Source organism: Caretta caretta, chromosome 3 (assembly GCF_965140235.1).
Source record: "Caretta caretta isolate rCarCar2 chromosome 3, rCarCar1.hap1, whole genome shotgun sequence".
NCBI lineage: Eukaryota > Metazoa > Chordata > Testudines > Cheloniidae > Caretta > Caretta caretta.
In genome coordinates, this window is record NC_134208.1 from 42879735 (window position 1) to 42906738 (window position 27004).

Sequence of the window (27004 nt, forward strand, 5' to 3'; positions counted from 1 at the left end):
TATTTCATGATTAGCTATTTATATTTATAGTCTGTTCATTTTAACAGAGCATTTTGCATAACTGTTTAGCTGAAGAAAAAGTAGTAACTCTTGGATGTGGTGGAATGTATGGTGTGCACAGTTTTCTTAAGATATGCTTTCAGTGTGTCTTTGTAGTGTTTCCTCTGACCACCACGGAATCTCTGACCATAGGTGAGCTGAGAATAGAGGACTTGTTTTGGAAGGTGAGAGCCTGGCATCAGCCCAGCAAAGTTGGTGCATGAGGATCATTGCTTCAATGCGAGTGACATTGGCTTCAGTGAGGATGCTGGCATTAGTGCAGTGATCTTGCCAATTGACACGAAGGATCTTCTGGAGGCATCATTGGTGGTACCTCTCCAGACTCTTAAGGGGGCTGTCAATAGGTTTCACATCCATAAAGGAGTGTAGGAACAACAGTTGTCTTATTTATTTAAATAAGTTATGAAGACATGGTCAGAAATTTACCAGTAGCAGCTGGCCAACAAAATACTACATTTAAGAAACTGACAGCAGATTTACTCATAGAAATATTAATTTTACAAGTGCAATTATGTTTTTTTTCTCAGCCCTGGCCTCCCACCTGTCCATAATGAACAATTAGTGAAGGCTAAGGGTCAGGTAAGGATATTTGTGTAGCCAAATGTGTTTATTTTTGTCATCTTTGAACAAAAATGTCTATATCTTATTTTTCCCATGTCTCCTTTATTTATCAACCAATTTTGATAAAATTTGAAATTGAGTAAGTTTTTTCTTTTTTAGAGGCCCCTCATATTGTGAGACCCTAAGCTGTAGCTTAATTAGCTTATGCCTTAATCCTACTCTGCCTGTATCCGCAGCAAAATGTAAACAATTTAAAAAAATCACTTCATTCAAGTTTCTTTCTTTCTTTAGTTTCACAAGCTCAGGCACTGTGATTTAGACATCTTTAGAATATGTCTGAACAGAATCTTCTGAAAACAATACTTTCTGGGAGGAATTCAGCTCATCACTAAAATATTTCTTTTCTCATGTCTGAGATCCTCATATGACAAGTAACTCTGCATAGATAGATAGCTGCACCCACATGAAGCCCCACTGAAATCAATGGGGTCTGCCCTTGTCAAGTCCTCCCATCAGGAGGACCTTAGAGAGTATTTACCTTTTGTCCTGCTAAATTGGAGCGAATAAGACTCACCTGTTCTGTCTAACAGTCAACAAAAGTCAACAAAATATCCTTGCACCTTGAATCAGGGTCCTAGAACCTGACATCCTATCATACTTACACTTTCCTGTCTTTTGATGTGTCAACACCACATGCCAAGTGACTCAGGCAGATCCAATATTTTTCGGATTTAATGCTGTATTTCTTCTCCTTAACTGATAGGAGGTGTTGGCTGTGTCTATGCAGTTCACTTCAGTGTGTTGACACAAAACTTACTAAAAATATCAAGATACTGAGAAATATTTTTACATGTTGTCTTCTCTTTGCTTTCCTCTCCTCCTCTTTGATGCCACATTTTGTATGCCTCTCCTCTCCTCCACTTATTTTCTTTCTCTCTCACCCTTCTCTAGCGACTGAATTTGTTGTTTGATTGTCAAACACTCTTGTGCACTGTTTGCAGGACTGCTATAAATTAAAAAGTTGAATTCAACTGATCCCCAAATACACAAAACCTAGTCCCTCACATTCAATGAGCTAATAAACAATTTTAGAATGTAAAATATATATATCATTAGATCTGGAGTGATGTAGTGTACAATGAAGTGGTACATCAAAACCAAAAGCAGAGATAATGAGGGGATTGGGGAAAGGGAAGTGAACCATTTACTACAAGAACCATCAAGAAGGGCAGCTTTGATAATCAGGCAGTTATAAATGGGATGCTTTTTGTCTGAGGGGAATTTATCTCACAAACTCTGTTTTCACTCACAGGAGACCGATGTAATGATAGTACTTGTACAGCTAAGATGAAAAGAGTGGTTTGGGTTCTTTTTATGAACTAACAAGAGTCACAGAAACATTCCCTTTGAGGAGAATACCATTCACTTATATCTGTTTTTTTAGAAATGTTAATTGACTTCTTAGTTCTCAAAAAAAAAAAAAAAGGATGTATATATTGAAATGAAATAACATAATCATGGATGGAAACTAGATGCTAACAACACCAGTCAAACAAACCTAAAATCACAAGGAATAAATAAAGAAGAGGAAGAATTTGAAGAAGTTATTCTTATGCTCACTGATTTAGTTCTTTCATGTGTTTTCCCTGGGTGCACACTGAGGCTACAAAGATGAATCCTCATTACACATGCTTAAGTTCTGCACTAAAATTATAATAAGCAGTGTTCTGGTGTCTGAATATGTTAGACATACTCTTCAAAAGTAGCATTCCTTTGGAATGCTGAATTTACTACCCTAGAGATGTAAATTATTCTATATGTACTAAAACCCCCATCTACAGAGGCACCTTTTAAAAGAGATGGAAATGAATAGTCACAGAAAAAAATAACAAGACAAGGTACCTTTTTATGTTCCACAACAGCTGTGTCCAGGCTTTCTGGAGCAATTACATGTGTTTATCCCAGAATCAGCCAAGTAAACTCTACTTATACTCCTTATTACAAAGCAAATGGGAATATGGCTTTATTAATAATCTTCTGAGGCTGTATATTATGTAAAATGTTGCATCCAGCTGAGAATATTATAATGCAGTGTCAGAGAGAAAGAGGCTTCCTTTTGACCCACTCGTATAGTTGATGCCTCAGAAGTATGAGGGTTTCAGCACTGGTAACAAATGGGACACACAAAGAATGCATGCTACAAAAAATATGGGACTAATTAGTTAAGTCTATCATACAGAATTACACTGGAAACCAGACAAAAATAAAACAAATACTGCTAAAATCTCTCCTCAAAAAAAGTTTTTGTCTGTTTTGTTGAATATTGACATGCTAATTGAGATAAATAAGAGGATAATCCTGCACCAGTGACAAAACTTTATTGACTTCAGTGGTGCAGGATCAAGCTCTAAAGGAGAAGGAAAATATTGCAAAGAGAGAGGAAAATACCATAAGCACAAGCATATATATTAATAAAATATTAAGGCTGCATGAAGTACAGTTATCAATGATCAAAAATGTCATTCAAAGCTAAACCAACTTTTCACAGGATCACTCAAAAATGTCACACTCAGCATGGGTGGTTTCATTGCCAAAATTCAACTTTAGACTTTGAGTTACATCAGCACAGAAGCTGTTCAGAAAACATCATACGACTTGTTTTTTTTTTTTTTTTCACAACAGAAAAAGTGTATTTCTTTTGTTTTCCTCTTATTCCCAAGTGGCTGGACCATTTTTACTCAAACTGTCCAAATAAAATTAATCTTCAAGATGAAATCAGGCCTTGAAAGGCCTGGAAAATTTCAGACATATAAATGAAAGTTCCAGATCATTTTGAACAGCTCAGCAGTTATCTGCCAAACATCAGTTCCTTCAACTCCATTCTTGAAATCCATCTCTAAAAGTAATCCTTTCTTCTCATCATCAATAATTCTAATGTTCTCCATTTCCTGTACTGCTGCCCTCTATTTAGCTTAACATAATTTATAACTCAATCTATGAAGGACAGCTGATGGAAAATGAAAGCTGAGTAGCTTAAATCAGTGGGAGACCAAAAAAATTTCAAATGGTTTTCTGATGAGCTGAAGACCATGTACAGCCCACGTTCTAATGGTATTAGCCGTATTTGGAATGAAGATGAGTCGCTGTTGCTGACCAAACATGGACAAATTCTGAAAAGATGGCCTGAACACTTTAATAAAAATTCTGAACTGCCTGGCCACAATGTCAGCACCAGTGCTTGATGATCTTGAACAATTTCCAATTTGAGACCAACTCTCAATTCCACTGAACATATCTGAAGTATGGAAAGCTGTCAAGCAAATATCAAATGGCAAAGCAGTGGGTCCAGATTGTATTCCCTGCAGGGATCTTCAGATATGAGGGCCATGAACAGGAAGCTCACTGACCTCTACTGAAAGTTTTGGGAAAAGGAGGCTGTGCCATGGGAACTTAAGTTGTCGACATTATTCACCTCTACAAAAGGGAAGGCAAGTACACGTCCTGTGATAAACATAGTGGCTTCTCGCTCCTTGCTACAGCAGGAAAGATACTCGAGCAAGTCATGCTAAAATGGCTAATTGATCAATTTGCAGAGAAGATACTGCCTGAAAGCCAGTGTACTGGGAATGGTACTTCAGATATAATCTTTGCACTTTGGCAAATTCAGGAAAAATGTTATGAGAAGAATCAAGATCTATATGTAGTTTTTGTTGATCTTATTAAGGCCTTTGATTCTATAAATTGAGATGGCAGTCCGCCACAAGTTTGGTTCCTATGAAATGTTTGTCAACATTATTAAATCTTTTCAGGCAGCAATGCAGTTCGTGTCCTTTACCATGGCTGCTTATCAAAACTCTTTGTTACCAGTAGAACAAGGCTGCATTCTTGTGCTAACTTTATTTAGCATAGTGTTTGCAACAGTTCTAATAGATGCATTCAGAGACATTGATTATGGCATTCACATGCAATACCGTATAGATAGAGATGTCCTTAATTTGCATTATCTGCATGCAAAGACAGCAGTTTTGAAGACAATTGTTCATGAATTACTGTTCGCTGATGATTGTTCTTTATTGGCCCATATCCTCAAGGATATTCCGTTTCTCACTGACTGCCTTTTGCGCATGCAGCAACTTGTTTTTTTTCCTAACAATCAGACTAAAGATAGAAGTCATGGTCCAGTCTCAACCAGAAAGTACTGCAACTTCTCCATTTGTGTCCACTGACAAGATGCCACTCAAGGTCATTGAAAAATGTTGCTAACTTGGCTGTGTCGTTTCACAAGGTTCAATGAATGATGATGATATTACAAAGCACATTGGTGCAGCCAGTGATGCTTTGGAAAACTTCAGCATGGTCTCTGAAATGAACAGGATGTCAGGCTGCAAACAAAAATTGATATTTACCACACCATCATCATCACCACCCTCCTCTAGGGCTGCTATACATGGACTACTTATCAATTCCACATAAAACACTTTGGACCAACTCCATCTATGATGTCTACTGCAGATTGTTAGGACACAGATATTCAGGCCTGTCTGTAAAGGCCTATACTCAAAGAATTTAGGTGTATTCTTATCACTTAGCTAGTTACAGAGATATAAAAGAAAGAATCAAAATCACTGTCTGCCAGTGTAAGGGCCTTCTCTTACTGTGACAGTCTGAAGCCCTGTGCTTAGGCTAAGGACTTTGGCTAAGCAGCAGAGGCAGCCATAAGCTGGGAAGCGACCGGTCACATCCTCACATTCCAACCTAGTCACATTGAAATCAGGTGCTATTGGGCTGTTAGGAATACACTCCTGTCCTGATAATGCCTATTGCCTCCAGGGAAAGGGAAGTGCCTGGAAGATGTAAAAGGAAGCTTAGTTTGATAGCATCCTGTCTGGCAAGAACTCACTTATCAATAGCTGGGATGTGAAATCCTCATTTCTTTGTTGTTCTATCACTGTAGTCCCCATTTCCCTATTGTTTGTCTGTATAATCTGTCTGGTTCTGTGATTGTTTCTGTCTGCTGTATAATTAATTTTGCTGGGTGTAAACTAATTAAGGTGGTGGGATATAAATTGGTTACATAATCATGTTACAATATGTTAGGATTGGTTAGTTAAATTTCAGTAAAATGATTGGTTAAGGTATAGCTAAGCAGAACTCAAGTTTTACTATATAGTCTGCAGTCAATCAGGAAGTGGGGGGGAAATAGGAACAGGGAATGGGGTTGGGCAAATTGGAATCACGTTTAGCTAAGGGCAGGAATGGCAACAGGGACACAGGTAAGGCTCCTTGGTGTCAGGGCTGGGAAGGGGGACACTAAGGAAGGAAACTGGAATCATGGTTGCTGGAGGTTCGAATTGTTTGCACTTTTGGACTTCAGGTATTGTTGCTCTCTGTTCATGCGAGAAGGACCAGGGAAGTAAGTGGATGAAGGAATAAGCCCCCTAACATAGATAATGGGAATTAAATGGCAAGATTTCTTTCCAATTACTGACGTCCTTGAGTGCTGCAACATCACAGGTACTGAAGCTTTTATAGTGATAATGCAGCTGAGATGGTATGATCATGTGGTCTGTTTGTCTGACAATAGAATATTGAAGGCTGTCTTTCATAGAGAATTACAGATCAGAACCCATTTTAGGGGCAGACCAAGAAAACATTACAAAGACACTCTTGCGGCCAACTATCAATCTTGCAATGTTGACAAGAACACCTTGGAGCTCTTAGCCCATGATAAGACCTGATGGCAGCAGCTCTGCCACTTCAGACTGAAAGATTTCAAGACCTCATGGACTGCTACAATCAAAAAGAGATGTGTGAGGCATAAAGGTAAAAGCAGCACACATTCATCTACAACTGTCTTCACCTGTGGAACTTGTGGATGGGACTGCAGGTCTGATACTGGACTTTGGTTTCATCTCAGGATCCTCAATGAATGACTGTAGCTCATCCATCGAACACAATGGGAGAATCCATCATCAACAGTTTATTTATTTTACGAAAGAGGGGTGATATGATCACAGTTTATAAGTACGTACATAGGGAACACAAATTTGATAATGGATTCTTCAGTCTAGCAGACAAAGGCATAATAAGATCCCATGACTGAAAGTTGAACCTAGACAAATTCAGATTGAAAATAAGATACTATTTTTAACTGAGGATAATAAGCCATTGCAACAATTTACCAAGGGTTGTGCAGGATTCTCATCTCTGGCAATTTTTAAATCAAGATTGGACTTTTGTCTAAAAGATATGCTCTACTTAAGCAAAGTTTCTATTCAGGGAAGGTCTATAGCTTGTATTATAGAGGTCAGACAGATGATCACAATGGTCCCTTCTGGCCTGAACACCTAAGAACACCTTGTCTTGCATTTGTCTCACCTGTCTTATTTGGATGTCAAGTTCTTCAGAGTGAAGGAACATGTTTTAGTTGTGTCTGTAAATATCATCTATATTTATTGTGCTATACAAATTTTTTTTAATAAGAAAAAAGAAAATGGAAAACACATTAGTCTTGGTTTATAATCCACAGCAATTTAGAATTATTTCAATTTGAACATTTGTATAAAATGAATTGTAATAGTGTAGGCTTGCACATTATTTAATTAATTACAGTGTCACATATTTTCACTTAATTTTCTCCCCTTTTTCTCTTTTCTTACTTCAAGTTCTTTTCTTAATACCATTGCCAAGACCAATTCCCACCTATAGTACAAAAGTGCTGAAATCACTGCAGGCTTCACTACATCTGAGCGGAATGTTTCTCCAGTAGCAATCTCAAGTTTAAAAAATGCACAATAGCTCCAAGAAAGAATAGCCTAATCCTTTCTCCTCAGAGATGCATCCACTTTGGCTCATGCTAAAAGTCCAATTTACAATAGAATGTTTTGGTTGTCCGAATCATCATGCCTACTACACATAATTTAATTATTACAACATATTTTACATAAAAATAAAACCAATAACCATGTTTACTATTGACTGAATGTATAAGAGTTCATAAGTAAAACAGTCAAGAACTGAAATGAACAATTGTGAGTAACTTTTAAAACCAATATACCTGAATTGCATTGAACAACACTACAGAGAAAGCAATGAAATCACCAAATCTATTCACACTTCAGGGGAAAGCTGTCAACTACAGAGTGGGTGAGATTCATCTACAATATCTCAAAGGACTACAAAGAAACAGCAAGAATTGCTGGGCTCAGAGAGAGCCAATAGCTGCCACAACATCTGCAAGAATTGTAGAAAGCCAGCTACTCTCTTGTTTTGTTACAGATGACTAACCATTATCAGAAGCTCCTCAAATCTCTATAGTTTTTATATGAATCTTCCAGTTTCTTTTTCAGACTTTTGTGTTTTTCTTGAAATGGCCAAGAGTTAAGTTGTTGCTATCACTGTAAACTCCAAACAAAAGCTGGATTTTTGGTGCAATTACTGCTTGCTGACTGTCAAAAAAATTTAATACCTCAGGACAAATCTAGCACTGACTAAACAACACAATTAAAATATAAGTGAGAACAGAATTTTGGTTCATAGGGCTTTCTTACTGTAAGAAGAGTCAGGATGAGCTCTACCCTGACATTTGGTGGCGAGTCATGGTGGGTTCTGGAAAAGAACTTCAGGGGCTGATCTCATTTGCATAGGCACACCCACCACACCTAGATGGTCACTTTGGCTGCAGTAGGAGCCCCAGTTTCTCTGTTATTGGGGCAGGAATCAACTGTTATTATCCTGATTGTGTGACTCAAGGACAGTGGAACTGTACTTGGCCTTTTGTTATGATGGAGGGACTCACCATCAACTAAGCAGCACTCGCTAGGCAAGGGTCATGGGTTCCAAAACTCAGTGAATGGAGAGAGGCTGGGGATAGGTATTAATACCTGGTGGTATGGGCCCCCAGGTGAGGGCCTTACATGCTAATTGCACTTTCTGCTCTCTCCACTGTGGAATATCAGAGCTAATTTTGATTCTATTAGGAGTCTAGTTACAGGCTACTGAGCTGAATTCACTTTGGGCCAATGGTGCACCAGCACTGAGGCTCCCCTACTATAAGCTGAAATCACAAAAGAGGTAAACTTACTAAGAGCTGAAATCACTGAGTGTTGTGTTAAGTAGTGGGGGAGCCTGAAGATATAGTGTGGAGCAACTCGTGGGATGGCTAGCAGAGCAGTTTGTGGGATGCCTGGAGCAGCTCATGGGGGCGGCAGGCAGAGTAGAGCGATTTGTGGGATGGCTGGTGGAGCGGAGCGGAGCCCTATGGAGAGGTGGGGCAATCGACTTTAGATCATGTAAGGTGCCCCTTAACCCCCCCCCCCCGCCATCTCCACCCAGGTTGGGAGGTAAAACTCTGCAGATAAACTTTCAAACTCTGGGGCTGTGCTGACCAGGGACAGAGACTTTGGGGTTGTTGGACTTTTGGGTTGCTGGACTCAAGCACCAAAGGGAAAGGACATGCCCTAATTTGCTTGGGGTGGTTTTTTTGCTCATGGGTTGTGTTATGAATCCTGTTGGTGGTGTTTCCCCAAAATAATGCCACATTGTTTCTCTTTGTTATTAAAAGGCTTTTGCTACACTCAAACTCTGTGCTTGTGAGAGGGGAAGTATTGTCTCTTGGAGGCTCCCAGCGGGGATGGTATATATTTGTCCCAGGTCACTGGGTGGGGGCTTGAGCCGGTGTTACATTGTGTTATTGGAATGGAACCACTAGATACAGAACCTGGCCCTTGTAGCGGCCAACTCTGATGGGCAGAAGGATTACATTATTAGTTTAAAAAGGAGGAAAGGAAAAAAAGCAGCCTTATGAGGTGCTAATGAAATTCACATGTGAACAGTTCATCCTGTTCTAAAAACAACCGCCATTGATTGAAATGTGTAGGTGCTTTCATTATGTACTTCCTGGTTCACTGGTTTGTGTGTTTATATGTATGGAAAATACTGGGGTCAGACACTCTGGTCAGCTAAAACCACTGTGAGCCATATAAGCAACACAAAGTGAAGAGAGAAAGCAGAAGGAGAGTTTGCTTTCTGACTTGGGCTCTGATTAAAGTCAATTATTGAGGCAGAGTTCTCCCTACAAAATGGGCATTGTTATCAAGCTGAGATTCCCAGAAGAAGGGATTGCCCTGCATGTTGTTTGCCCATCTCATTTCAGGATTGGTGTATGTGTGACAATAAAGCAATTTAATACTTAGAATACACGAAGACTCCAAGCCACTGATTTCTTCTCTACTGGGATGCTGACCTGCAAGGCCCTGGATGTCTCTTTCCACTTGGCAGAGGGGCAACATTACTGTCAGAATGGGATACTTGTGTCAAAGGAACAACAATATACAAATAAAAAATTCCTTTGTTCTGAAAGAGTTACATAAGACCATAGGAATGACCATATTAGGTCAGACCAATGGTCCACCTACCCCAGTATCCTGTCTTCCAACGGTGGCCAATGCCAGAAGCTTCAGAGGGAATGAATAGAACGGGGCAATAATCAAGTGATCCACCCCTGTTGTTCACTCCTAGCTTCTGGCAGTTAGAGGCTTAGGAACATCCAGAGCATAGTGTTCCATCTCTGACCATCTTGGCTAACAGCCATTGATGGATCTATCCTCCATAAACTTCTCTAATTCTTTTTTTAACACAGTTATATTTTTGGTCTTCACAATATCCCCTGGCAATGAGTTCCACAAATTGACTGTGCATTGTGTGAAGAAGTACTTCCTTTTGTTTGTTTTAAACCTCTGGTCTATTAATTCCATTGATTGCCCCCTGGTTCTTGTTTTTTGTGAAGATGTAAATAAAACTTCCTAATTCACTTTCTCCACACTATTCTTGATTTTATACACCTCTTTCATATCCCCCCGTAGTCATCTCTTTTTGAAGCTGAACAATCATAGTCTTTTAATCTCTCCTCATATGGAAGCTGTTCCATACCCTTAATCATTTTTGTTTCCCTTCTCTGTGCCTTTTCAATTAAAAAGATATCAGTCAACAATTGTAAGTAGGAAAGCAATATTCCTTATGTATTGTACTAGTTATGCAGAATACAATGCTTAACGCTGATTAGAGAAACACTAATGAATTTGTAATGTGGATATGCACAAGAAGCCAGGTCAGTGAGACCAAAACTGGAGATATACCAGACCGGAAATGGAAGAAATGAGACTGAAGAACAAGAGGCAGCAACAACCATCATGGAATACAGGAGAACTTCCTGGTACTCCAGAATTTGATAACTTGTCCCCTTACCCATTCTGTCTTAGCTGTTTATCATCTGACATAAATATATGTTCAGATGCTATAAGTGGCAATCATTTTGCCTGACATTTTATAAATAAAGGTGAAAGTTGATTAAGCCCAAATTAGGTGCACATATGACTCATTTCCCCACCTTATATTCCCAATAATACATATACATACATATTATAGGAGGACTGATAGCACCTCCAATTATTAAGATTGTCTGACACTTACCATTAAAAGACCCTGTTTTCAGTTTTTTTACAACTTTGCCGAACTTTAACTGTTCAGGCTGAAATGTTATATGCTGGATATCTACCTCAGGCTGATTTTAATAAATAAATAAATAAAATAAAACATTCAGCCAAAACAATCCAGCTATTTCTGAGAATAAGTCTAAGGAAAAATGCATTGTTTTTCTCAAGATAAACATTCTGGAATCCTTTTTCTTGAAGCACTCTAGCACCCCTATGCTTTGGAGAAGGGATTTGAAATTTGGTAGAGGGGTAGCCTGTATGTCAGAGATTTGCCTTTTGTTGTCCCTCTATCAATCCACATAAATTTGGACAACCTATAAACCTTTGAAAAAAAATCACACTTCACACATGCTCAATAGAGACTTGCTAGACAGCTAAAATCTCTGATGATTCCATTTGCGCTGAGCAGGACTTTATCTACAACTGCAGCTGCTGAGGACTGTGCCAAGGCCAGGTCCAGACACAAGAACTGAGAGCAAGGATCTGTCTCTCCTGTGCTCTCATTGACCCCCTGCTGGGCCCAGACAGCATGGAGGAGGAAGCTATTTGATTCAAATGCGGAGGGGAAGAGAAGAGTAGATTAATCTAAGCTGCCTGGGGGAAGGAAATGAGACTGGAGTCTAGGGACTAGAGGAGGGGGAACTGGGCATTGGCTTGCAGGGGTAGAACAGGCACTGTCTGGACAAAGACTGGGACAGGGAGCCAGCAATGTGGGAGACTGGGAAAAGGAAACAGGAAAGGGGTGGGGAGGGAGGCTGAGGTTGAATGAGTAGGCTAGGGAGGAGGACTGCGAGCCCTTGAGGATGGGTAGCATGGTCAGGAGGGTGTGTGACTGGAGTCCAATGGAGATGTTAAATTTGGACAAGAAGACTGGGCAAGGGCGCTACTGGGAATTTATGGGCAAGGAGAATGTGGCCAGGAGGGGATCAAACAGACTGGGAGCCAGAAGACACTGGGATGGGGAGTCCAGAGAGGGAGACTAGGCATGTCTAGGCAAGGAGACTGGGATGGGAAGCCTGAGAAGTGGCAACTGGGATTGTCTAAGTGAGAAGAATGGGACTGGGAGGATGACTGGGATGGAGAAGAGACAGGACTGGCAAACAGACACATGGGAAAGAATAAGGCAGAAGGGATCAAGGGTTTGTTTGTTTTTGGGGGTGGGAGGGGGGACGGGCAGAAGAGGCTGTGCCCATCAAAGCACACTACCCTCCAGAATCTGGAATAGACAGAACCCAAGATTCCTGAATCTCACATGTCCTCTGCTGCCAGCAAATATCTGTGCATCCACTAGCAAAGTGTGTCTCATCCCTATTTAGTGCTGGTCCACGCAGAGTGCTAATTCATTACTGCTGTCGGTTACACCCTTAGCTCAAGTTGCAGAGGTCTGTGTGGTGGATATAAAGGTTCTTACAAAATGCTGATGACCCAATTGGCCATCAGTATGATGTCACATGATGAAATTCAGTGGGTTTTAGAACAGGAGTATTTGTGGCACCTTAGAAACTAACAAATTTATTTGAGCATAAGCTTTCGTGGGCTATAGCCCACTTCATCGGATACATAGAATGGAACATATATTAAGAAGATATATATACAGAGAACATGAAAAGGTGGAAGTTGTCATACCAAGGGTATTCAAGCTTTCCTTTTTAAAAAAAAGAAAGAAAACTCAAGATATTACTTTGGCAACCTTAATTCTGGCATTTCCTAACTTCTGAGTGCTTGATTTTGCCACCATAATAATGTTTTTTAACAGAGTTTGTGTGCATAAGTGCATACACACTAACACACACGTGCACACCAGTATCTAATGTGATCCTGAATCCATTGATATAAATGTTAAAACTCAACACACAACACTTTTATTTACATAACATTCTGCAGTGAATACCATTAAAAAGTAACCAAATGCAGTACTGCAGTATTGAGTTTGGTATTATCTTTTCTATATTTAGAATACATTTAGGTGAGTACTGGAAAAACAAAAGTCCATGATTATTAGTGGCAGATTGGCCAGGCTCATAGAGGGCCTCGGAGAGAATGGCTTCTTCTCTGCAAGCAGTGGACATCATCCCTACAAGTGTAGAGGTCTTACCCCTACATGCTACTTTCTTTACAGGAGGACCAAAGAAACTGGGACAAGTTAATGTTTATCATGTTAAGATTATTAATACAGTCATAGTCAGATGTCTTTAGCAATTACATGCTACTCAACAATCATTTTGTGCAAACTGGGGTAACATTCAGTAATATATACAGTACAAAGAAGTATTAATCTTATATCACAATGAGTGCTTAGTTTTCAGTGATGTCCACTGTAAATAATATATACTTTGAAATTATGGAGGGCTGCCAGTCCCTCCCCAGAAAAAGTTACAACTAATTTCTTGTGAAAAGTTTGATTTTTGACTGCTCTCCAATCTCCCTCAAATTGAAGTTATCTTCAAATTTCAGGAACAGCTTCTCTTTTATGATAGACCCTCATTTCATAAGTTTGCTGGACATCAAAGAAGGAATTGTACAATTATGATTTTGATTTTTCTTAGCGCTTTTTGTTTCAACAGTTTTGTGATTGTTTTTTGCCATCAAATATATAAAAAAACCCAAACACAATCTTAACACCCCCCCACGCCCCAAATGTCTGGAAAACTTTGCTTACAGGATTGTCATCATAAATATGTAAGTTGTTGCTTGTCAGGTTTTAAAGATATTTTCACTTGTTTTTGTATGAATATACAAAAATAGATGGGACACATACCTATACTTTTTTCGCATATAATTAATGTATGGTCTTAAATCCTGAAATTTTAAACACATTAAAGTTTCATATGTAATGTGAGTAATCAAAAGATTTTCAGTGTTTCCTTGTGAATGCTTAAATTTACCACAAATATTTTTAAAGCACATTTTAAAAATGTTACAATATCACATGGTATGAAATACCACGGTGAAAACACAGGTGAACCTTTTATTGGTTATCCTGCAAATGTTTAAATTAGGCACATGTGCTTAAACCTTCACAAGACAACAAAGAAATATTTTCCCTCTGGGGTGCAATACACATTAGGTCATGTTAATACATTTATACTTTACATTTCAATAATAACACTTGATAAGTATAGCCACTCATAAAACAAGGAAGTAACGGGAGCTCAACACCTTTGAAAATAAGGCCCTTTTTATTTAGATTCCTAAACATTGATTTAGGTGTATAATCAAACCTCAGGTTTCCTCGACTATGTTGAACTATCCGTTGAGGAAATACCTGGAAACATTTATATTAAACAGAGATGGAAACCAGAGGAAATTAAAGTGTTCCAAATTCTTGCTGACAGTTTCATTTAGGATAAAGGAAAACTAAACAGAATGCTCAATGAATCTGATGTACAGCCTACACAAAAACAGACTTACCTTCACAAAATGGGGGTGAGCCCACAAACTGCAACTTTGCATTCAGCTTGCAGGTCAACATGTCATTTCCAACCAGGGTGAAACCAGGATGACACTTGTATTTGGCAAAGTCTCCTGAAAAGAATCAATGACAGGCTCTTCTTAATTACTCCTCCAGATGATCTATATTATCTTTTACAATGTGAAATATGTAATATTTCCCTTTAAAATACATTATACAGTAACTGTATAAAATAATGTAGAAATGTAAAAGGAGAAGAAAACTGGAAATATGGATCTCATAATATCTGTCAGGAAGAGGAAGGAAGGAATAAAGGGAAGATTTCCATATTATATTATATTTTCAGGCATTGGGGATACCTTAGAAATGTATTCAGGAGGAGAATGAGATGTAGTAATGATTTAATTAAATTTTAAGTGAAAGTTGCATAATGGCCAAGTGTGCTAGCATGAGTTTTATGAGAAAATGAGATACAAATGTCTCACCTATTTCAAAATCATCATCTTCTGTAAGTAAGTCAGCCTGTGGAACTGCTGGTGGAGGCTGGCATTTCTTTAGTTGATAAGCTACAAAACAAAATTTAAATACTATTAAATATTAGATTAATAAAATTTATGATAATGGAAGTTAACACCTTCATCCTACAATTGACTGTGCAAGAGCAGCTGTGTGCCCACATGGAGTCACATTGAAACCCATGCACAGTCAAAATTGCAAATCTGGGTCTAAATTTTCACAACTAAACAAATCAGTTAAAACATGATGGTTACCCATCTCATGATTTTGCATAATATTTCTAAAACAATATGAAAAATGTCCATTAGCAACACAAAAATATGCATCTCACACACATTAGTCAGTCCAGTTCATCTCTGGTTTAAAATAACTGAGAGAAACCAGGGATGAATTTGACTCAATATATATTTTACTTAGCAAAAACAAACAAAAAAGCCAGATGACTACTAATGAAATGCTTCCAATAAGTTATTAAAAAACAAATTTGAAATAGTTACCATTTCTTTCTAAACTAGTTTCTATCAGCTCTTCAAATTTGTTGAGGATATACAATTTCAGAAAACATGACCTACTGGCTATAGTGTTTACTGCTCTGAACAGTCCCATTGGGAAAATAAGCACTACAATTACTATCATGATTGTAGCTTTGGGTACTTAGTTTGTCTTTACCTGTGCTGAACATTTAGGGCTTGATTTTCTCTCTGATAGCCTAACAGGATAATCCTGGCTAATATCTCCAAAAAAAGATGTCAGCTAGGGATAGGAATGCACATATTACACACATTAATCTCTCTCCTTCTGTGGAAATCAGGCTCAGTTAAGAACAAAGCTACTCCCTATATCCTCTGAATCCCTCCCCCACCTGTCAAGTTACAAAAGTTAAAAAAACAAACAAATAAATCATAATGGGAATCAATCCTTAGGCCCCTCTAATTGTGGCAGATGTGTGAGTTACTGCACCTCTGTAGGCATTGTGCAAGGAGAAAGGTGGATTGAGAACCATGAATACAGGAAGGGGAAAGCATGCATATGAGGTACTCTCATCCCTGAATATCTTGTGTGCCCTGAGAGTAGAGTTAGTGTTCAAACACCCCATTACACTATTCCTCATAACTATGTGTATTGACCAGAGATGGTACAGAACCTAGTTACACACGAATAAGTGCACTCTTGCATAAAAGATGAGACAGGATTTTGCCAGAAAAGATGAAAAACAAAATAGTTCAACATTTAATATTTAGAGTTCAGTTTGTCCAAAAATATCACACTCAGACCTAAAGAATTCAAAACATGTGCATGAAAATCTGTACTACTACATTAAAATCACAGGCCAATTAAACATGATTAATTTATTTGCTCAGTACGGACATCATGGTTAGGAAATATTCATAAAATCCACAAACTGATCTGCAAAACTATATGTTCCCAGGAAGCAGACTGACCATGGAAATTGAGGACAAAGAACCCTCCAGTTGAGAAGTCACTGTGAAATTTGAGAAGCACTTGATTGGTCGAGCTGTAAGCTGTTTCAAGAGCTGTGTTCCCACTGAAAACACCCAGCTGAGGTGAATTTTGGTCAGGACCATCCCTAGGGACCAAAGGAAAGATAGTCTTAGTAAAAACCTATATAATTAACATTTAAATTAACAATCTATTTTCTTTTGATAGCAGACTAAATCTTTGAGAAAGCAAGTTAATCCTAACTACTGTGGTTGAGGTAGTTTCAATTTATATTCAGTCTATGAAGGCAATGTTGAATATTTTTTCTAACATCAAAGCCTGACCCTTTGAGAGAAGGTTGGGAAAAATGCATGCAGTAGTCACTTTAATTTTTGCATAGGTAAGATATCTACAGGCTACCTTTAGAATCCTGGGTTTTCTACACCTCTCTTCCATTCTTTTCCCTTCCTATGTTTCACACATAAATCTGTCGTACCTCAAAAAATAAACAATTTTACATATCTGGAGAACTCTTGAAATCACATGATACCTTTATTGCCTACATGTCAAATCCTGCAAGCCTTTTTTATACCAGTAGTCCCAGTACAATCAAGGGAGTAAGGGTTTGCAGGATGACACTTTTGTTCATGATTGCCATTCATTCCCAACTGCTGTACAAATGTGCTAAGAAATCAAATAAGAGTTCTGCATCACACAACAGCAGGACAGACACCAAATATATATATAAAGTAAAGTATGTATATGTAAAGTACACATCACAAAAGCTTCTTGATTCAGCTTGGGTTCAGCAGATGTAACCTACAGAGGACCCACCAAAGAAGTGTTCTAGAGGTTGGAAAGTGAAAACAGTGTTTTAATTGTTCTGACTTTTTAGCTGAAATGTTTTTACATAATGATACTCAAAATGAAAGCAGCTTAATATTATACAAGTGTTATACAGGTTACACCTGCTGAACCCAAGCTGAATCAAGAAGCTTTTGTGATGTGTATTTTTATATATATATATACACACACACACACATATAATATTAAGCTACTTTCATTTTGAGTATCATTATGTAAAAACATTTCAGCCAAAAAGTCAGAACAATTAAAACACTGTTTTCATTTTCCAACCTATAGAACACTTCTTTGGTGGGTCCTCTGTAGGTTACACCTGCTGAACCCAAGCTGAATCAAGAAGCTTTTGTGATGTGTACTTTACAACACTATACTCCAGAAATCATTTAGCTTCTGCCCTTTCACTATCTTTAGATTAAAAGGATATTTGCTCACTTCAGTCTATGATGAGTTCAGTCCAACTTCTCACAAATAAGTAGCCAGTGTATTAATTCAGGTCTTGTTTATCCTAAACCTATCAAGTTAACCTCCTGATCACAGACAAATATATTATATATATAAAACTAGAGTATCCATGAACTATGTTTTAAAGAGTGCATAAGATATTATGTATACAATTGTCATTTGTCAAGAGTGTTTAAAGCATTTATCACTATTCGTTCCAGTACTTGCTTGGAAATTGACCACATCCTAACATAAATACATGGTGCCACTAATGACAACTATAAATAAATAAAATTAAAATAAAACCAACCGCTGTTACTTACCTTCGTGCAACAGATTTCAGAGTAGCAGCCATGTTAGTCTGTATCCGTAAAAAGAAAAGGAGTACTTGTGGCACCTTAGAGACTAACAAATTTATTAGAGCATAAGCTTTCGTGAGCTACAGCTCACTTCATTGGATGCATACAGTGGAAAATATAGTGGGGAGATTTTTATTTCCCCTCCTACTGTTCTTGTAAGGTGCTGGAAATGGCCCATCTTGATTATCACTACAAAAGGTGCCTGCCCCCCCCCCCCCCCCCGCTCTCCTGCTGAAAATAGCTCACCTTTCCTGGTCATTCTTGTTACAGTCTGTATGGTAACACCCATTGTTTCATGTTCTCTGTGTATATAAAATCTCCCCACTGTATTTTCCACTGTATGCATCTGATGAAGTGAGCTGTAGGTCACGAAAGCTTATGCTCTAATAAATTTGTTAGTCTCTAAAGTGCCACAAGTACTCCTTTTCTTCTTGCAACAGTGGTTCTTTGAGGTGTGCTGGATATGTCCATCATACTGTAGGCATGTGTGCACCTCATGGAGCAGTGCCAGATAATTTTGCCTAGCAGTACCTATGGGGTGACCCCGCATATCTCCAAGCTCCTTGTGCTGCAAGTGAGGATATAAAGGATAGAGATTCTCCATCCCTCCTCCAGTTTCTTCACACTGGAACCTAATGGTAGACTCTCATGTGCTGGGGAAGGAGGGTGCACTGTGTAATGAACATATGCAAAACATCTTGAAGAATACAGTTATGAGAAGATAAGTAACCATTTTTTCTTCTTTGAGTGCTTGCATATGTCATTAAATTGTTGATGACTCCCAAGCTGTTACCCCAGAAGATGAGATTTGGAGTCTCCTCTGAAGAGGAACAGTTCGACCACCTTGCCTTGAAGCAGCAGACAGTGAATAATGACAGCTGGAAATACGGATTGAGGACCATGTCACTGCTTGTCAGATGTCTACAACTGGGATATGTGCCAGAAATGCAGTTGACTTTGCTCTTCGTGAATGTGCCATGAGTCTATTACTCCCTTAGCAGTAAAACCCATTGTGATGCACTGGGTGATCCACCTGGGGAGTCTGAGTTGTTATTGGATGACCTCTCATATATACTGCTTCGGATGCAAAAAGCTAGGAAGAGACCTGGAAGGGCTTTTTTTATCCAGGTAAAAAGCCAATGTGTGACAAACATCGAGGGTGTGGAGTCTCCTCTCATCTCTGTGTGCATGTGGCTTTGGGGAAAAAAAAACTAGCAGGTAAATAGATTGGTTCATGTGGAAGTCAGAGACCACCTTAGAGAGGAACTTAAGGTGCAGTCTAAGCTAGTCTTTGCCCTTGTAGAAAGCTGTGTATGGTGGATATGTGACCAACACATTTAGTTCATCTATCCTTCTGATAAAAGTGCTGACCATTAAAAATGCTGCCTTTGCTGATAGGCACAGAAAATAACATGATACCAAGGGCTTAAAAGGAGGGTCCATAAGCACAGATAACATTAGATTCAAGTCCAGGAAGGCATTAGTTCTCTGAACAGCAGAAACAATCAAGACCTTTCAAGAAACTGGTCATGATGGGGTGAGTAGAGACAGTTTTATTCAAGGATTAAAAGCTGAACTAGCCACTAGATGCACCCTGACCTGAATGCTAAACCCAACTCAAGTTTCAAAAGATATTGAAGGATTGTCTGAATGTTAGTCTGTGTGGGAGAATTCCACTTACTCAGGTAAATAGCTCTGTTGCAATGTTTGCTACTAATAATAAGAACATTCTGGACAGCCGCTGAGCAATGTGCTTTCTCCATACTCAGGCACTAATGTGAAGTGCAGCACTTGAGGAGTTGGGTGCAGCACTCATCCATGGTGCTGCACCAGGAGGTCTTTGGTCACTGACAACAGCAAGGGCTGCTGAGAGGTCAGATTATGGAGGTCTGAATCTGTCTGTCTCAGCGAGTCTGGAGCTATAAGGATCATTCTGTTGTGATCCTGTGTGAGTTTGATAATGATTCCAGGAATCAGAGGCACTGGTGGGAATGCATAGAGGAGGTCCCTGTCTCACAGAAATAGGAAAGCATCCAGTATTGACCTGGGGCTGAGACCTGCTCTGTAGCACAAAGGGGGACACTTCCTGTTCTGATGGATTGCAAATAGGTCCACAGATTGAAAAACCTCCTGGGACAAACATCCAAGCCAGAATATTTGTGTTGAGAGATCATTTGTGGTCTAAGCTGAGGGATCTGGTCAGATGACCCACTAAACCATTTTGAACCCCTGGGATGCATTTGACCGAGCTTTGAGTACACCACTTCATAACTTGATTGTCTCCTGGTGAAGGCTGTTGGACCTGGCACCACCTAGCTTGTTCACATAAAACACCACTGTTGTCAGTGAGAACCTACACCATCTTGCCTTGGATGTGAGGCAAACTGCTGCAATCCACAAAATATCGTTCTCGACTCCAAAATGTATATGTGGAGCCTGGCTTCAAGGAAAGTCCAAAATCCTTGCACCATGATGTGCTTTTTATTCCATGGCCAAGGTGTACGTTACCAGAGTCATGGAAGGGAAAGGGGTCAAGAAGGGAATTCCTCTGCATACATTGTCTTGGCTCATCCACCGGTCCAGAGACAAAAACACAGTATCTGCAATATGAACCAGCTTATCAAGATGGTGAACCTGAGGACAATATACCAAGTTGAGCTTAGTCTGCAGACCTCTGAAGTTTCACTTTGGTATGAGAGACTACCATGTGACCTAGGATCCTGGAGTAATCCTTTACAGTAGTCTGGGAATGCCTCTTGAGAGACACACACAGGTATCACAGAGTTCAAAACCTTGAAAGAGGCAGCAATGCCCTGGCAGATGTTGAATCCAGAACTGCCCCAGGAACTCTAGCCCTTGGCTATCTGAAAAAATTGACATATTGCAGTTAGTTGCAGGCCAAGTGCATTGAGAAGACACTGTTAGATGAACGGTGGCCTGAATCTGGTGTCTGAAGCAGCCCCAGACTACCCAGTCATCCAGATAAGAATACACATGTACATCCCCTTTGCAAAATGTAGCCACTGCCATGCACTTGAGAAAAACCCTTAGTGCTGACAGAATTTCCTGTGGTCAGGGTAGATTGCCACATGGAAGTAGACATCCTTGTAAGTCGAGAGCAGCTTATTGGTCTCTTGGATCTAAGGAAGGGATAATTGAGGCCAGATAAACCATCCAGAACTTTATCGTTGTGATGTATCTGTTCAGATTATGAAGGTCTAGGAGGAGTATGAACCTCCTTTGGCTTTGAAGTAGCCTTATAATGACCCTCAGAAATTCTATCATTCACCACACCCACACTACTGTTCAACTCCCACAGACAGACCATGTTATTTTCATTCCATTCTGAGGCAGATAGTGCCATGGATGAGTGACCAGGTGCTGACAATCTAGATGGCTGCATCAGTGACGAGCAAGTATCCTCCCCCTGAAGCAAAGACAGCAGTGGTATCTACAGGCATAATAAGGCTCTAGCTGTGGCATAAGCCTCTGGCATAATTGGTATCTGTAGTGATCAGGGAAGACTTTTCTGTCACCACCAGAAAAGTAGCTGGTCTGATTCCCTGAGCCTCAAAGATGATTATCCCGGAGACCAGGCTATTCTTTGGCCTCTTTCAGCTGACATAGCTGGGAGAGCACTTCAGAAAGGAGTCTTCTAGAGCTTTCTTTATATGATCAAGGCCAGCATAAGGTAAGCCTCCATGAGGATACACTGGTTGTGTTCCTCCCTCAGCTTCTCCATCCTAGTCTTGAAGCCGCAACAGACTGAGCACCTGTCTGTAATGTGGCTTTCACCCAGGAACCTGAGGCAGTGGGAATCAGAGAGTCATTAAACAGGCATAGCCTTCCTGCAGCCTGAGCAAGTTTTGAATCCTTGGGACCTAGGAATAAGTTACCCTGGTACTGGGCGGGATCTGGAGACACACCAGATTGGAAACCTCCCCCACCCCAAAAAACCAACAGGCTAAACCAAAAGAAATAAACTTAAAATTTTATATTAATAAAACCCTAAAAGAAAATAAAACTCCAGAGAACTTTTTGACCACCACTAAGTAGATTGAGTAGTTGTTCACAGGGACCACCAATGCTCCAACCCTGGATGGTAAGAAAGAACTGGAGGGGTGAGACATTTCCGCCCTTTATACCCTCACTTGCAGCATGAGGAGCTTGGCGGTGGGTTGTGCTGCCCCTAGAGGTACTGCGGGGAAAACCAATGCAAGAGGAGCAGCACAACCTAGTGGACACGTGCAAGCACTTGAAGAGGAACTAAGAAATTGAGGCTAAAGGGGCTTTGAAATTTTCCCTTCCTCTGCCTAATGCATTATGATATTAATATCCATTAGTTTTCAAATTAACATGAACCCTATATTTTAATTAATATTTTCATTTTAAAAGTCAGATTACCAAAACATCAACTAAAAAACAAACATAATTGTTATCACCTGCCTGCACCATAAGGGGTACAAGGTGGATGAGGTAATATATTTCTGTATTGGTCCAATAAAAAATTTCTGTATTGGTCCAATAAAAAAGATTACCTCACCCACCTGATCTCTCTAATATACTATGACCAACACTACTACAAGAATGCTGTATTATGTGGAACTTATTCTGTCCATTTATGCAGTTAGTTTATGTTCTATTTTTTAACCTTATTCTTAACCATTCTGTTTCTTTGGAACTTACATTGCATCATAGAGAACACTACTAAGTAATGTCAGAGCTACAGACACAGAGTCAAGGATAAATCAACCAGACACCAATTATTTTGCATTGAACAGTCACATACCATACTGCAATGTAGTCATTCACTGGTTCAGTTTGGAGTAAGGTAAAGTTGATATAAACCCCATGGCCTTGAGGGACAGAAATAAACCATGTACAGTCCTTTGAATTTGGATATTCATCTGGAAATCCTGGGGAATAAACTGTACCATTCGGAGAGGTTACATTATAGCCACAAGGAGCTGAAAAGAAAACAAATGAAAATGTAACAGGAGGAATACATTTATTGTGGTTAAAAATGGAATAGAAAAATGGCCCAAAATTTTAAAGGTTCTGCAGAACAAAATAATCAAAGTCTCTACAAGAACAATTTTCCTTGGTTGGATGCCTTTCAGTGATAAGAAGATTAATATTTCTAAGAAATAACTTATTCCTGATGTCTTTCATAGTATGTTGCTTAAAACTCATCAGGACCTATTCAAAATACTGTACAGCATTCGTTAAATGAAGTTATGACACATTTTTAAAAATTATTCTTTCCTGTTGTACTTAATCTCTGGAAATCAAGGGAAAAAACACCCACAACACACAATCTACAGACCACCACACCATGAAAAAGCATCCTCCCCCAGAATGGAACCTTGACCAGAACAAGTACAGAATTCCTAAGGAAAGTTAAGCACTGATTGTGCTTCCGCTACCACCACAAATGCCAATTTGTTTCCCTCCATTTTCCATTGCCCCCCCCATTCTTTAATTGCAGTTTGTATGTTCATTACTCTTTTATTTTTAAAAATGAAATAAAGCTACAGGCATAACTTAGCATATACTTGCACTGTGAAATTCTAAGGCGAGTTTGTAACAGGGAAGTGTATTTAACTTCTTTAAAATCAGTGAATATTTAGAACTGTGCCCTGTGTTTGGTCTGCATCTTGGGAAACAAATGACAGTGATTATGGATATAGGGAGGATCTGCTCACCATATGTAGGATTGTCAATTAGTAGAAAATAAGAGTGAGGTTTAATTACACATTTTATTTTGTGGTGTGTACACAAAAATGCAAGAGGCAAGTTCTCTTTTTGAATCTCCACCCTACATATACATCTTCACATTTTCAAGCACCCCTATAGATCCTGAGTTGCAATGACACTCCCTCCAGTCCAGGAGAGTTGGACATATATCCTTTCAGAGTCAAACTATTCTAGGGTGACCAGACATCCCATTTTTAAACGGACAGTCTCATATTTAAGCCCCATCCCAATTCCAATCCCTTCCCCAAAGTCCCTGCCCCATCCCTGCCTCTTCCCCACCTCCTCCCATGAGCACACCACATTCCCGCTCCTCCCCGCTCCCTCCCAGCGCTTGCTGCGCAAAACAGCTGTTTCATAGTGGAAAGTGCTGGGAGCTAGCGGGGAGAAGCGGAGAGGTGGCATGCTCAGGGGAGGAGGAAGATGTGAGCTGGGGCAGGGGGACGGGGAAGGGAGCTGCCAGTGGGTGCTCCAGCCCCGGAGCACCCACAGAGTAAGCCCATATGTCTTCACACACACCCCACCCTGGGTCCTGGCCCCAGGGAGCACAGGGCTGCTCTGTCTCCTAGGCACCCTCCACTGCTAAGCCATCTCTCTGGCAGGTTTGCTGAAGCCCCTGCAATCAGGTTCCTGGGTCCTGGTCCACACTGCATCCTAGGGCTTAACCCCTTCCTGCCTGCACATTAGCGGAGGAAAGGAGGTGTCTGGGTTATGTTGCTGGCCAGCAGCAGCCTGGAAGTGTTAGCTGCCTTTCACCACTGTGTGGGCAGGAAAGGACAAGCCGCTACAGCCACAATGCGGTGGGTGGAGGGTGGGGGTGAGAAAGAAATGAGCTCTGCAAAGACACGAGCCCAATCATCCCTTCCTCTCCCACTCCTCCACTGCGACTGGAAGCAGTTCCCATTCCCTCCTTCATGCACAGTGCGGAAAGGCTGCTCCTAGCCACATTCTCATGTGAACCCTAGCAGAAATCTGGGGAGGGGGAGCATGTGACCCTGCGTCCTCCCCGCACACACATGTTGCCTCAGGAAGACATGGTGCCACGTACCAGGAGAAGCAGGTCCATCCTGGTGGCCCAGCCAGGCATGGAAGGCAGAGAGCGCCGGGTAAGGAGGGTCGGGTTGGTTGATCAGACACACATACACACACCCACACCCACACCGTGTGAGAGAGGTATATGGGAGCATGTGTGTGTGTGTGTCACCTCTCCCCAAGCGAACCCTAAAGTCTTAAGGATAAGAAGGTAAAAAAAAAGAATCCAACTCAGCAGTATTTCTTTTTAACAGGGGCTCAATTAACTTGATGTTAATTTGGACGTTTGTATTGCATAGTTCTGATTGATTGCCATTGAACTTGCTTGAATATAAATAATTTTACCAGGTGTCCCTTATTCAGCATAGGAAAATATGGTCACCCTAATCCATGTTATTATGGATGTAGGAGGAAGAGACAAGAGGAGGATGTCTCACTCACTGTATGGTTTGAAAATAGTGTGATGTTAGGGCAGCTGGAGTATCTGGCCAGTAGAGGAGTAACCTTGGTTGGCTTGCCCAGTGTAAAAGGGGTTTGGTTAAATGCCCTTGCTTCTGGTTGGTTCCTGGTTCCCTAAATAGCCCCCAAAGGCAGCTGACAGACTCTGTCAGCCATAGGATTGGGGCTACACACAGATAACTGAAAACCAGACCTCCAGCCTTACGTTAAGCATAAACTGCCTGTTCCAGAGAATCTGGTCTGCTGTCTCCACAGTGTTCCCTGCCTCTGATGATTTAAGGAGCTTTAGAAAGCTTGGAAGATTGCTATGTTCAAATATAATTCCCGACACTAATATAATTTCAAGAGTAGAATCCTTTAAGTTACATTTTAGCTTATATTTTTAAAAAAAATGTTAGTTGCTTTATACAAAAAATATTCAATGTGTAATCGATTATTATATTGCAATAAATGTATAGGTTATGCTTTTCTATGCTTACTGGTTCAAAACTTTTTTTTATTATTTTGTCTTCACTGTTCAGTCACAGTTTATAAAGCAGACTAAGCTTTAGCTCAATAAAGATCACCCAATTCTTCCTTTACTCTTGTTATCCAGATCTGTCAATAAACTGTCAAAGCTAACAGAAATATATTATAATGTACATGGCAGAGGGGCATTGCTGGCACATGATGCACAGATTGACAGAGCCAGAAGAGTACCCAGAAGTCACTTACCACAGGACAAGCCCAACAAAGAAAATAACAGAACGCCACTAGCCATCACCTTCAACCCCAACTAAAAGCTCTTCAGCACATCATCAAAGATTTACAACCTATCCTGAAAAATAATCCCTCACTCTCACAGATCTTGGGAGACAGACCAGTCCTCGCTTACAGACAGCCCTCCCAACCTGAAGCAAATACTCTCCAGCAACCACACACCAAAAACACTAACCCAGGAACCTATCCTTGTAACAAAGCCCGATGCCAACTCTGTCCACATATTTATTCAAGGTTTCAGACTAACAGTCGTGTTAGTCTGTATTCGCAAAAAGAAAAGGAGTACTTGTGGCACCTTAGAGACTAACCAATTTATTTGAGCATAAGCTTTCGTGAGCTACAGCTCACTTCATCAGATGCTTATGCTCAAATATATTTATTCAAGTGACACCATCATAGGACCTAATCACATTAGTCACGCCATCAGGGGCTCTACCAACATGATATATGCCATCATGTGCCAGCAATGCCACTCTGCCATGTACATTGCCAAACGGGACGGTCTCAACGCAAAAGAATAAATGGACACAAATCTGACATCAGGAATTATAACATTCAAAATCCGGTAGGAGAACACTTCAACCTCTCTGGCCACTCAGTAAAAGATTTTAAGGGTGGCAATTTTGCAACAGAAAAGATTCAAAAACAGACTCCAGTGAGAAACTGCTGAGCTTGAATTAATTTGCAAACTAGATATCATTAACTTGGGTTTGAATAGAGACTGGTAGTGGCTAGGTCATTACACATATTGAATCTATTTCCCTAAAGTTAAGTATCCTCACACCTTCTTGTCAACTGTCTAAATGGGCCATCTTGATTATCACTACAAAAGTTTTTTTCTCCTGCTGATAATA

At 40.0% G+C, this 27004-nt stretch overlaps 1 protein-coding gene across 2 annotated transcripts in view; it reads right to left on the reverse strand.

Annotated features, from left to right (window-relative positions):
• Positions 1 to 27004, reverse strand: part of CSMD1 (CUB and Sushi multiple domains 1) — a 1991107-nt gene that overhangs the window by 169825 nt on the left and 1794278 nt on the right. For both annotated transcript variants that reach the window (XM_048845330.2, XM_048845329.2), the window contains exons 43-46: positions 22936 to 23113; positions 16485 to 16630; positions 15012 to 15092; positions 14526 to 14639 (exon numbers count right to left, since the gene is read on the reverse strand). In XM_048845330.2, the coding sequence (XP_048701287.2) occupies positions 14526 to 14639; positions 15012 to 15092; positions 16485 to 16630; positions 22936 to 23113 (519 nt within the window). The remainder of the gene's footprint in view (positions 1 to 14525; positions 14640 to 15011; positions 15093 to 16484; positions 16631 to 22935; positions 23114 to 27004) is intronic.